Below are 12,210 nucleotides of genomic sequence, written 5' to 3'. Positions count from 1 at the left end.
CGCAAGTACTGGGGCCGGTAGCGCAGCGGTCATACCGGGTGCTTACTGAAGATAACAAGCTGCTTCCCCGCAACCGCAAGCATCTAAGTGCGACGTTGGAACCCTTCGAGAGCAATGCACTCGGAAGTGACGAGTCCGAGAGTGAGTGCGAGCTCGTCGACGAGCAGGGGCCCAGTCCAAGAAGAGTAGCTGCTGCGCCATCTACGGACGGACACTCTACACCAGCGGTGAGGCGGTCCACCATAAACAGGAGGCCGCCAAACAGGCTTTACTGCGATCACAACTTCAACCAAGTGAATTCGTGACGCATTCCCAAGATTCAATAAACAAGGGAAGGTGTATCGTACATGATACGCATGCGCTGTGCGTGCCAGCCCATCCCGAACCGACCGCTGCCGTTGTCGCCTACACACGTGCCTACACCGACCTGCCCCTATAAAACCGAGCAGCTGCTATCAATAAACGTTCATTCTGTTCTTGCTTGACCTGGTCGTTACAAACCTAACCTAACCTAACCTAACCTAACCTAACCTAACCTAACCTAACCTAACCTAATCTACAGGTCACCGAAAGAGGCTGCCTGCCTACTCTCGAGGTGCTTGGAGGCAAAGCAACCTCTCCAGTGCATGTGAAGCTGTCTGCTTTAGTCCCATTTTTCGCTCCTGTTACCAACTTTCCCGTTAAACCTTCTTTTCAGGTAACAGTTGTGAACAACAAAACCAGTATTTGCTTCTTGTGAGACTTGCGTTGCTCTTGCTAGCATGAGTCTGCCAGTGATTAATTAACTGCCACGCAGTTTGCTCACAATGCAGTGGGCAGGTTGTGGTGATGATGCCTCAAGGTAAGACTTGGTAGCTAGGTAGGTTGGATATGTTTGAATAGTTTCTAAATTTTGTTCTTATTTGCCTATTAAATATTTCTGGTGAGGTCTCCGAAAAACATCAGTCTATTCTAGGCTTGGCCTCACGAGTGTTTTACAGCAGGAAAAGCATTGCAAAATCTTCTTGTTCCCAGCTCAGATTGTGCAGTGGCACTTTCTCATGCTTGTTCTGACAACTGCGTGTTCTGACAACATTAAGTTTTTTTCCCCAATGAATGCACCAAGTTTGAATTGATGATATCCACTTAACCTTCATATAACTTTTGATCTTGTATGGAAACTTGTATGGAATTTTGGATCCTGTATACACTATGCAGTCATCCGCAAAGAGTTAGATTGGTACCCCAGGGTCAGCTCATAAATGGATATCATTCATGCATATTAAGAACACATTGTTTACAGTTCCTCAAAAGGCAGTCAGTTTCTATAATTACGTTGTTTTAAATCCCTATAGCATTGATAAGGAACAAATTCAAATGCCTTAGAAAGGTTTAGAAAGATAGCACCTAACTGACCCTTTACATAAACAGCATTTTCGATGTCGTAAGTTATTCCTTCCAACTGTGTGGTTGTAGATAACTGGGATTGAAAGCCGTGTTTAACTGTAAAGGAGATTTCAGCTTAAATTCAGTTTAAATACTGCATTTTTATGGACACTATCTGCTTATTTTTGGAAAGTGCATCTGTATGAGAATCCACAGGAGTGACTCGACACAATCCCTGTAAAAATCATTAAAGATAATATTGATTTATTAGCCGTGCATTTATTACACCTGTTTAATCACTGTATTCAGAGCTCAACATTGCCTGAAAAGCTAAAGGTCGCTAAAGTGGTGCCTATTCATAAAGAGGTAGAGTAGTCAGTACCAAGTAATTACGGGCCAATTTCGATCCTCAGTATTATTAACACAATTTTTGAAAAATGTCTGTGTTCACATGTCAGGAAATTCGTAAGCAAATATAGCATAATGAGCGCCAGTCAGCACGGCTTCACACCGGAGAGGTCCTAGAGGAGAGGGTGGCGTGTTATTCAAAGTCTTCAGTGACGAACATGCACATGTACCGACTAATATAAAACTCGTCACCGTCAATACTTGCCGCTGGACTGCGCTATCATTAAACAGACAAACTGTTGTTTCACATGTTCGCAGTGAACGACTGTGAAAGCTGTAATGATACACAGCAAATTGTTTTCGGAACTATCAAGTGTAATCGCGCTCTTTCAGAGCATTATGCTCACTTCTAGCGAGCGTGGAAACCGCAACGCGTCCAGCGTGGTTACAGGAAGTGAGAAGGACCCGTACCAGCAGCGATGAGTAATAGCTCGTTCAGAAAAAAAAAACAGAAATCTTGCAACTGTGCGTTATCCGTCCAACCAGGGCGAAGCGAGCAGCGCACGCTTCACCCTCGCCATGCCCCCGCCGAACTGCGCGCCTGGCGTAGCAAATAGAGAAAGCGGCCCCTAGCGCCAAATGCTGCAGGAAATATGCTAGTTCAGTGCAAGCATGAAAGCACGCGCACGCGCACTGCGATGTCTGTCTCGACGCCAGAAGCGCAACATCAGACGGCGCGGCGATGCAGTTTTATCTGATAATGACCGACTCTCGCGTGCCCCGACTTATTTTGCCGCCGGGTGTACACAATAATGACACGCTCTGTGATAAATTTGGGCAAGAGGAGGGCTTAATTTCAATGCCCGAGTGCGTTCGGTAGCTGTGTGTCAACGCAGACTACTAATCCTCTGCTTTTCGCAATGCAGGTGTTTACCCTCGCCCTGAAACTGCTTTTCGCCGCTCTACCGTCTGCCTCCTGTTCATCAGTGTCTACGGCCGCCGTGAAGTATCATGAAGAAGACCATTTTCATCCGCCTGCCCCATCACCATTGCTACCCCATCAACTGCCCTCATCGCCGCCAGAGTACGTCATCCCGGACCAACAGTGGCCAGCCCCATCGCCAGGAACATCAACATCTGATAATTTTATCAGGCATATAAAGCCCATGCTGTCATCGCCGCCGCTCTGTGGGCTCGGTAGCTGTGTGTCAACGCAGACTACTAATCCTCTGCTTTTCGCAATGCAGGTTAGTAACAAGTTTTCCCTATATGCTAAAAAAAACAGTAACTACTTTTTAATGCAGCTGCCGAGCCCTCAGTGCTGCTGTAGTATTGTTGCCGAGTGTTCACGTGTTCCCCGTTTTCTTTTACTATTGTCAGGCGATGTCGAATCTAACCCAGGCCCCGACCGTTACGATTGCATACTTTCCGAGCTCCAGAAACTAACTACCGGGCAAGCTACATTAATTTCCGATCTACAGGACATTAAAGATCAACTAAAAACTACCGAAACAACCTTGACCGACTTAAACAAGCGCATGGACACCCTGGACTCACACTACGCCACACTTTCCGCTATTCATTCTGAGGTAGACGCCCTGAAAACTTTAAACACCAAACTTACCTGCAAGATCGACAAACTTGAAGCACGTATGGACGATGCAGAAAATCGCTCTCGCCGGAACAATCTCATATTTTACAATTTTCCTGACACTAACCCCACTGAAACGTATGCAGACTCGGAAGAAACAGTCATTCGTCATTGCTCCACTCAACTAGATTTTGCCATCGAACCCAATCTAATCGAGCGTGCTCACCGCCTCGGGCGCCACTCAACTGATCGCACCAGGCCAATCATCGTTGAATTCACCTCATCGAAAACTAAAGAAAGCATCCTTTCTTTAGGAACTAAGCTTAAAGGCACCAACTACAGTATTGGCGAAGACTTCTCCCTTCCCATTCGTAACGCCCGCAAACATCTTGTAACCTTTGCCAGATCAGTATCCGATAAGTTCTCTTTGCGCTTCAAAACATTACATATTGGTCCCAAACGCTACATATTCGATGAATCATCACAAACAGTAAAAGAAGTGAAATAGCAACCATCTCAGCACCTATCGACAGATCGTTCGAAGCATGCACAGCAAGAAGCACTTTCATTGTCAGCGATCTTTACTAACGTGCGGAGTTTCATTTCAAAGCGCGACATTATTTCCCATATTGTCACTTCATCTGCTAGCAACATACTAGTCTTGACGGAAACGTGGCTAAACAGCAACATTCCTGATAGTGAAGTCCTTGCTGACTTGCCTAATTTCAGTGTTTTTCGCAAAGATCGCCCAGACCGAAGGGGAGGGGGGGTACTGATTGCAACCGCTCGGGATCTATCATGCCCAGCTGTTCACCTTTGATCAGATATAGAAATATTATGGGTTTTATGCCATGCTTCACCTAAATCAGTTGTGATTGGCGTTTGCTACAGGCCTCCTAGCTACCCAGACTTCCCTCGAAAACTTAATAACGCATTAAATGAAATTAAAGCTAAGCACCCTAACATCTGCACTCTCCTATTCGGATATTTCAATTTTCCGAGCATTGACTGGCATAATCTAACCGCTACAGGTAATAAGGATGCTAATGAATTTCTAGACGTCTGCCTTAATTTTAACCTCGTTCAAACTATATCCGAACCAACCCGTGTAACTGAAGACTGCGCTAATATCCTGGACCTAATATTAACGGACAATCCTGAATGCGTTCATTCCGTCACGTATCTACCAGGCGTCAGCGATCACCACGTCATACATGCCGGCTTCACCATTAAACCGTCCTTACGCGTAACTTCTAAACGAACTATCCGACTGTACGATAAATTAAACTACACAGCAATAAATAATGAACTTCGCGCATTTTTACCAGTATTTCAATCCAGCTTTCATCAAAGATCCCTCCATGATAACTGGTCCTTGTTTAAGAGGAAAATCGAAGATTTGGTCGACAGGTTTATTCCAAACATAAATATACGAAATAACCCTCAAAACCCATGGTTCACAAACACACTCAAACGTCTTGAAAATAAAAAGAAGCGTCTTTTCCGATCAGCCAAGTTGCTTCCTAGTCAAAACGCTTGGAACAAATATTATGCAGCCAAAAAAACTTATTTATCAAGTATTCGAGAAGCCAAACGCACTTTTTGTAACTCCGATCTGCCTAAAATGTTGTCAACTAACCCCCGTAGGTTCTGGCAAGTCATTAACCCCCAGCACACACGCACTGTTTCCCTCACTGATGCTTCAGGTGCAAATTTCTCTGAAACTGAATGCGCCAACATGTTCAACACAGCCTTTTCATCCGTGTTTACTAATGAAACAGAGCCGACATTTCCTCAAAACCCCCCAATTATTCAAGATACTATGCCTCCTCTTATATTTTCTTCTGCAGGAATTTTGTCACTAATAGAAAACATTAAAATATCATCCTCTGCTGGAATTGACAATATCAACGCTAAAATACTGATTAATACCAAAGATATATGTTCATCTCTGTTGTGCTTGTTATTCGCTCAGTCACTCTTCACAGGTCAACTGCCCATAGACTGGAAAAATGGGAAGGTCGTTCCAGTCTACAAATCAGGTAACAAGAACTCGCCGCTTAATTACCGCCCCATCTCTCTAACTAGTATTCCCTGCAAAATCATGGAACACGTCATCTATACCCACATCATGGCATTCCTTGATTCGAATAACTTCTTCCATTCTGCTCAGCACGGATTTCGCCGGGGTTACTCCTGCGAGACCCAACTTGCCACATTCATTCATGACCTGCATGCTAACCTTGATTCTAATCTACAGACTGATATCATTTTTCTAGATTTCGCCAAAGCATTTGATAAAGTACCCCATAAACGCCTGCTGATAAAACTTTCTCGATTAAATTTGCACCCCCATATTTTGAAGTGGATCGAAGAATTTTTGACTAATCGTTCGCAGTTTGTCTCCGTTAACAATAAGAACTCTAACTCACTCTCAGTAACGTCGGGCGTCCCACAGGGATCTGTGCTTGGCCCAGTACTATTTCTTATATACATTAATGATCTGCCTTCAAATGTAACATCTAACATACGCATGTTCGCTGACGACTGTGTACTTTATCGTGCTATTCTTACCACCGCTGACCAATCTTCTCTTCAAAATGATCTTAATGCCGTTCAGGAGTGGTGTAATAAATGGCTAATGGAACTTAACCCATGTAAGTGTAAACTTTTGTCCATTAGCCGTCGCTGTAATCCTTTAACCTTCTCTTACGTAATATCTGAAGTTCCCGTACAACTAGTTCAATCATACAAGTATCTAGGCATAACTATTTCTAGCGATCTTTCTTGGAGACTGCATGTTACTAATATAATATCGTCAGCAAACAAGACATTAGGTTTCCTAAAGCGCCATCTTCATCATGCTCCCCATCATGTTAAGTTATTAGCTTACAATTCATTAGTCAGGTCCAAACTAGAATTTGCGTCGCCCATCTGGAATCCTCATCAAGCATATCTCATCAATGCCCTCGAATCTGTTCAGAATCGCGCTGCTCGTTTGATTCACTCATCCTACTCTTATGACATCAGTGTTTCGTCCTTAAAAACAGCATCCCGATTGTCACCCTTATCGCTCCGCCGTCGCATTGCTAGCATGTCTTTATTTCACAAATTCTTCCACAGCCCTATGCACATCGTACCTTATATTCTTCCACAGGCACGCATATCTCACCGGACCAGCCATCGCCTACAAGTTGCCCGTCCACGATCACGCACCGTCACTTTTTCTAATTCCTTCTTTCCTCGTGCAGCCGCAGACTGGAACGGCCTTCCGAACAACGTTGCCATCATCACTTGCCCAAGTCTTTTCACCGATAACGTAAAAACTTTCCTGTCATTGTGAATTTGTATTTTTACTGTTGCCACCCCTTATGTAACACCCCTTTTAAGGGGCCTTTAAGGTAATAAAATGAAATGAAATGAAATCAAAGTAACTGCCTAGACCATCTGTATGCGTTTTTCAATGTTATCTCCATGCGTTTTGTACGGCGTCTAAACTGGGTCGGGTATACAGCGCATGCACTAGGCGTCAGTCAGACATAAAGTAAGGCAAATAAAGTCAGGCAAATAAAGTAGGAGGAATAATATATTCAGGTGGTTGCATGACCTTCGGCCGGTGTGTGCGTATTCTCTGCACAAATCAATTATTGAAATAGGTATCAAATTCATCATCATAAGCCTGACTGCGCCCAGCGAAGGGTCAACACCACTGCAATATCTCTCCTGCTACCTCGTCCCTGTGCGAAACCTCTCAGTAACTGCGTGTCACCCCGTGCAATCCTTGCCTTCCCTTGGAGTGTCCGTTACACTTGAAGATAAGTCTAAAGAGCAGAGGCGGAAGAAGCGTTACAAAATATCTTCCTCTCATTAGCCGGGCTCATGTCAGCGCATGTCGAAATCTGGCTGAGAATAGGTTTTGGAGAACTTGGCTGACCCTTCACCCAAGTGGCAGTAATTAAATTCACGGCGGATCCTGTACCTCTAAAGGGGATATAAAGAATTAGTCTTGACACTCTTCGGATGGCCGCGTACCGCAGGCTTTACCGCAGGAGGCATTGGCCGTGACCTTCGGGGATTCGCTGGGAGGAGTGATGCCCTCTCGTGCAACACGCTCTAAAGACAGAGTTATGACTGAGTTGTACGCGGCCAATTTCACTGATTAGTGGATTGATTCATTTTTGCTTGTTACCTCCAGTTAACCGGAGTGTTGTACAACGAGGAGAGCTAAAACACGCTGGTGCGAATAGAGCCGCGAGGGTTTGCGTTCTCGTGTAACCTCGCTGGGTGCGGCCATTCATGAAAGTCTGAGGTGTAACGAAGGGAGAGGTTGCGCTTTCCTGTAATGCAGTCAGTTGGAGGCTACGCCTATGAGTTCTTAGAGCGAGGACGGTAGAAAGTCATTTCGCATGACTCTGCGGCTGTGCCATCGCACGGATTGCTAACGAGTATGCCTTCACAATGCAAGTCCCTACCATGTTAGCCGCCCACCTGGGCGCTACCCTCGTGTCGGCTGGCTTGTCGAGTAGCACGAGGTGTCAAACATCAGTCGGCAGTAGTGGCGCTGAAGGTTTTCGCCACTGTGAACAGAACTTTCCAGCCCTTTGCGCCACTCCCGAATGTTTCTTGGCGCCATCTTCCCACATCGGAACCATCCTCCAAACGTGGGAAGCCCCATCGTCAACAACTGCATGAATTACATGGATAAAAGACCAGCGGCAGTCATCTGCGTTCTGTGGACTGTGCGGCTGTGCCATTGCACGGATCGCTAACCAGTTTGCCTTCACAAGCCAGGTCAGTTACCCCAACTAATGGTCCATTTCTTGATGCCGCTGCCGAGCGCGAAGCGCTGCTTTTGTTGACCCGACCCGACACGACCCGACCCAACCAACCTGACCTGGCCTGACCTGACCTGACCTGACCTGATCTGACCTGACCTGACCTGACCTGACCTGACCTAACCTAACCTAACCTAACCTAACCTAACCTAACCTAACCTAACCTAACCTAACCTCACCTCACCTCACCTCACCTCACCTAACCTAACCTAACCTAACCTAACCTAACCTACCCTAACCTAACCTAACCTAACCTAACCTAACCTAACCTAACCTAACCTAACCTAACCTAACCTACAGGTCACCGAAAGAGGCTGCCTGCCTACTTTGGAGGTGCTTGGAGGCAAAGCAACCTCTCCAGTGCATGTGAAGCTGTCTGCTTTAGTCCCATTTTTCGCTCCTGTTACCAACTTTCCCGTTAAACCTTCTTTTCAGGTAACAGTTGTGAACAACAAAAACAGTATTTGCTTCTTGTGAGACTTGCGTTGCTCTTGCCAGCATGAGTCTGCCAGTGATTAATTAACTGCCACGCAGTTTGCTCACAATGCAGTGGGCAGGTTGTGGTGATGATGCCTCAAGGTAAGACTTGGTAGCTAGGTAGGTTGGATATGTTTGAATAGTTTCTAAATTTTGTTCTCATTTGCCTATTAAATATTTCTGGTGAGGTCTCCGAAAAACATCAGTCTATTCTAGGCTTGGCCTCACGAGTGTTTTACAGCAGGAAAAGCATTGCAAAATCTTCTTGTTCCCAGCTCAGGTTGTGCAGTGGCACTTTCTCATGCTTGTTCTGACAACTGCTTGTTCTGACAACATTAAGTTTTCTTCCCCAATGAATGCACCAAGTTTGAATTGATGATATCCACTTAACCTTCATATAACTTTTGATCTTGTATGGAAACTTGTATGGAATTTTGGATCTTGTATACACTATGCAGTCATCCGCAAAGAGTTAGATTGGTACCCCAGGGTCAGCTCATAAATGGTTATCATTGTTTACAGTTCCTCAAAAGGCAGTCAGTTTCTATAATTACGTTGTTTTAAATCTCTATAGCATTGATAAGGAACAAATTCAAATGCCTTAGAAAGGTTTAGAAAGATAGCACCTAACTGACCCTTTACATAAACAGCATTTTCGATGTCGTAAGTTATTCCTTCCAACTGTGTGGTTGTAGATAACTGGGATTGAAAGCCGTGTTTAACTGTAAAGGAGATTTCAGCTTAAATTCAGTTTAAATACTGCATTTTTATGGACACTCTCTGTTTATTTTTGGAAAGTGCATCTGTATGAGAATCCACAGGAGTGACTCGACACAATCCCTGTAAAAATCATTAAAGATAATATTGATTTATTAGCCGTGCATTTATTACACCTGTTTAATCACTGTATTCAGAGCTCAACATTGCCTGAAAAGCTAAAGGTCGCTAAAGTGGTGCCTATTCATAAAGAGGTAGAGTAGTCAGTACCAAGTAATTACGGGCCAATTTCGATCCTCAGTATTATTAACACAATTTTTGAAAAATGTCTGTGTTCACATGTCAGGAAATTCGTAAGCAAAAATAGCATAATGAGCGCCAGTCAGCACGGCTTCACACCGGAGAGGTCCTAGAGGAGAGGGTGGCGTGTTATTCAAAGTCTTCAGTGACGAACATGCACATGTACCGACTAATATAAAACTCGTCAGCGTCAATACTTGCCGCTGCACTGCGCTATCATTAAACAGACAAACTGTTGTTTCACATGTTCGCAGTGAACGACTGTGAAAGCTGTAATGATACACAGCAAATTGTTTTCGGAACTATCAAGTGTAATCGCGCTCTTTCAAAGCATTATGCTCACTTCTAGCGAGCGTGGAAACCGCAACGCGTCCAGCGTGGTTACAGGAAGTGAGAAGGACCCGTACCAGCAGCGATGAGTAATAGCTCGTTCAGAAAAAAAAAAACAGAAATCTTGCAACTGTGCGCTATCCGTCCAACCAGGGCGAAGCGAGCAGCGCACGCTTCACCCTCGCCATGCCCCCGCCGAACTGCGCGCCTGGCGTAGCAAATAGAGAAAGCGGCCCCTAGCGCCAAATGCTGCAGGAAATATGCTAGTTCAGTGCAAGCATGAAAGCACGCGCACGCGCACTGCGATGTCTGTCTCGACGCCAGAAGCGCAACATCAGACGGCGCGGCGATGCAGTTTTATCTGATAATGACCGACTCTGGCGTGCCCCGACTTATTTTGCCGCCGGGTGTACACAATAATGACACGCTCTGTGATAAATTTGGGCAAGAGGAGGGCTTAATTTCAATGCCCGAGTGCGTTCGGTAGCTGTGTGTCAACGCAGACTACTAATCCTCTGCTTTTCGCAATGCAGGTGTTTACCCTCGCCCTGAAACTGCTTTTCGCCGCTCTACCGTCTGCCTCCTGTTCATCAGTGTCTACGGCCGCCGTGAAGTATCATGAAGAAGACCATTTTCATCCGCCTGCCCCATCACCATTGCTACCCCATCAACTGCCCTCATCGCCGCCAGAGTACGTCATCCCGGACCAACAGTGGCCAGCCCCATCGCCAGGAACATCAACATCTGATAATTTTATCAGGCATATAAAGCCCATGCTGTCATCGCCGCCGCTCTGTGGGCTCGGTAGCTGTGTGTCAACGCAGACTACTAATCCTCTGCTTTTCGCAATGCAGGTTAGTAACAAGTTTTCCCTATATGCTAAAAAAAACAGTAACTACTTTTTAATGCAGCTGCCGAGCCCTCAGTGCTGCTGTAGTATTGTTGCCGAGTGTTCACGTGTTCTCCGTTTTCTTTTACTATTGTCAGGCGATGTCGAATCTAACCCAGGCCCCGACCGTTACGATTGCATACTTTCCGAGCTCCAGAAACTAACTACCGGGCAAGCTACATTAATTTCCGATCTACAGGACATTAAAGATCAACTAAAAACTACCGAAACAACCTTGACCGACTTAAACAAGCGCATGGACACCCTGGACTCACACTACGCCACACTTTCCGCTATTCATTCTGAGGTAGACGCCCTGAAAACTTTAAACACCAAACTTGCCTGCAAGATCGACAAACTTGAAGCACGTATGGACGATGCAGAAAATCGCTCTCGCCGGAACAATCTCATATTTTACAATATTCCTGACACTAACCCCACTGAAACGTATGCAGACTCGGAAGAAACAGTCATTCGTCATTGCTCCACTCAACTAGATTTTGCCATCGAACCCAATCTAATCGAGCGTGCTCACCGCCTCGGGCGCCACTCAACTGATCGCACCAGGCCAATCATCGTTGAATTCACCTCATCGAAAACTAAAGAAAGCATCCTTTCTTTAGGAACTAAGCTTAAAGGCACCAACTACAGTATTGGCGAAGACTTCTCCCTTCCCATTCGTAACGCCCGCAAACATCTTGTAACCTTTGCCAGATCAGTATCCGATAAGTTCTCTTTGCGCTTCAAAACATTACATATTGGTCCCAAACGCTACATATTCGATGAATCATCACAAACAGTAAAAGAAGTGAAATAGCAACCATCTCAGCACCTATCGACAGATCGTTCGAAGCATGCACAGCAAGAAGCACTTTCATTGTCAGCGATCTTTACTAACGTGCGGAGTTTCATTTCAAAGCGCGACATTATTTCCCATATTGTCACTTCATCTGCTAGCAACATACTAGTCTTGACGGAAACGTGGCTAAACAGCAACATTCCTGATAGTGAAGTCCTTGCTGACTTGCCTAATTTCAGTGTTTTTCGCAAAGATCGCCCAGACCGAAGGGGAGGGGGGGTACTGATTGCAACCGCTCGGGATCTATCATGCCCAGCTGTTCACCTTTGATCAGATATAGAAATATTATGGGTTTTATGCCATGCTTCACCTAAATCAGTTGTGATTGGCGTTTGCTACAGGCCTCCTAGCTACCCAGACTTCCCTCGAAAACTTAATAACGCATTAAATGAAATTAAAGCTAAGCACCCTAACATCTGCACTCTCCTATTCGGATATTTCAATTTTCCGAGCATTGACTGGCATAATCTAACCGCTACAGGTAATAAGGATGCTAATG

General features: G+C 45.2%; 1 protein-coding gene across 1 annotated transcript; it reads left to right on the top strand.

The window, feature by feature from the left end:
• The first annotated feature begins 10,501 nt into the window (after nt 1-10,501).
• On the top strand, nt 10,502-11,869 carry LOC149345033 (uncharacterized). Its single transcript, XM_089542719.1, has one exon. It carries the CDS (start codon nt 10,737-10,739, stop codon nt 11,667-11,669), a length of 933 nt encoding a protein of 310 aa, XP_089398845.1. The 5' UTR covers nt 10,502-10,736; the 3' UTR covers nt 11,670-11,869.
• Nucleotides 11,870-12,210: the final 341 nt, after the last annotated feature.

This window comes from Amblyomma mixtum, chromosome 5, assembly GCF_055824585.1.
Source record: "Amblyomma mixtum isolate Tamu chromosome 5, ASM5582458v1, whole genome shotgun sequence".
Taxonomy (NCBI): Eukaryota; Metazoa; Arthropoda; class Arachnida; order Ixodida; family Ixodidae; genus Amblyomma; species Amblyomma mixtum.
This window is presented reverse-complemented; position numbering and strand designations above follow the sequence as displayed.

Coding starts and splice junctions, on each gene's coding strand:
- LOC149345033 (XM_089542719.1), top strand. CDS start 10,737: ATGCTGTCATCGCCGCCGCTCTGTGGGCTCGGTAGCTGTGTGTCAACG.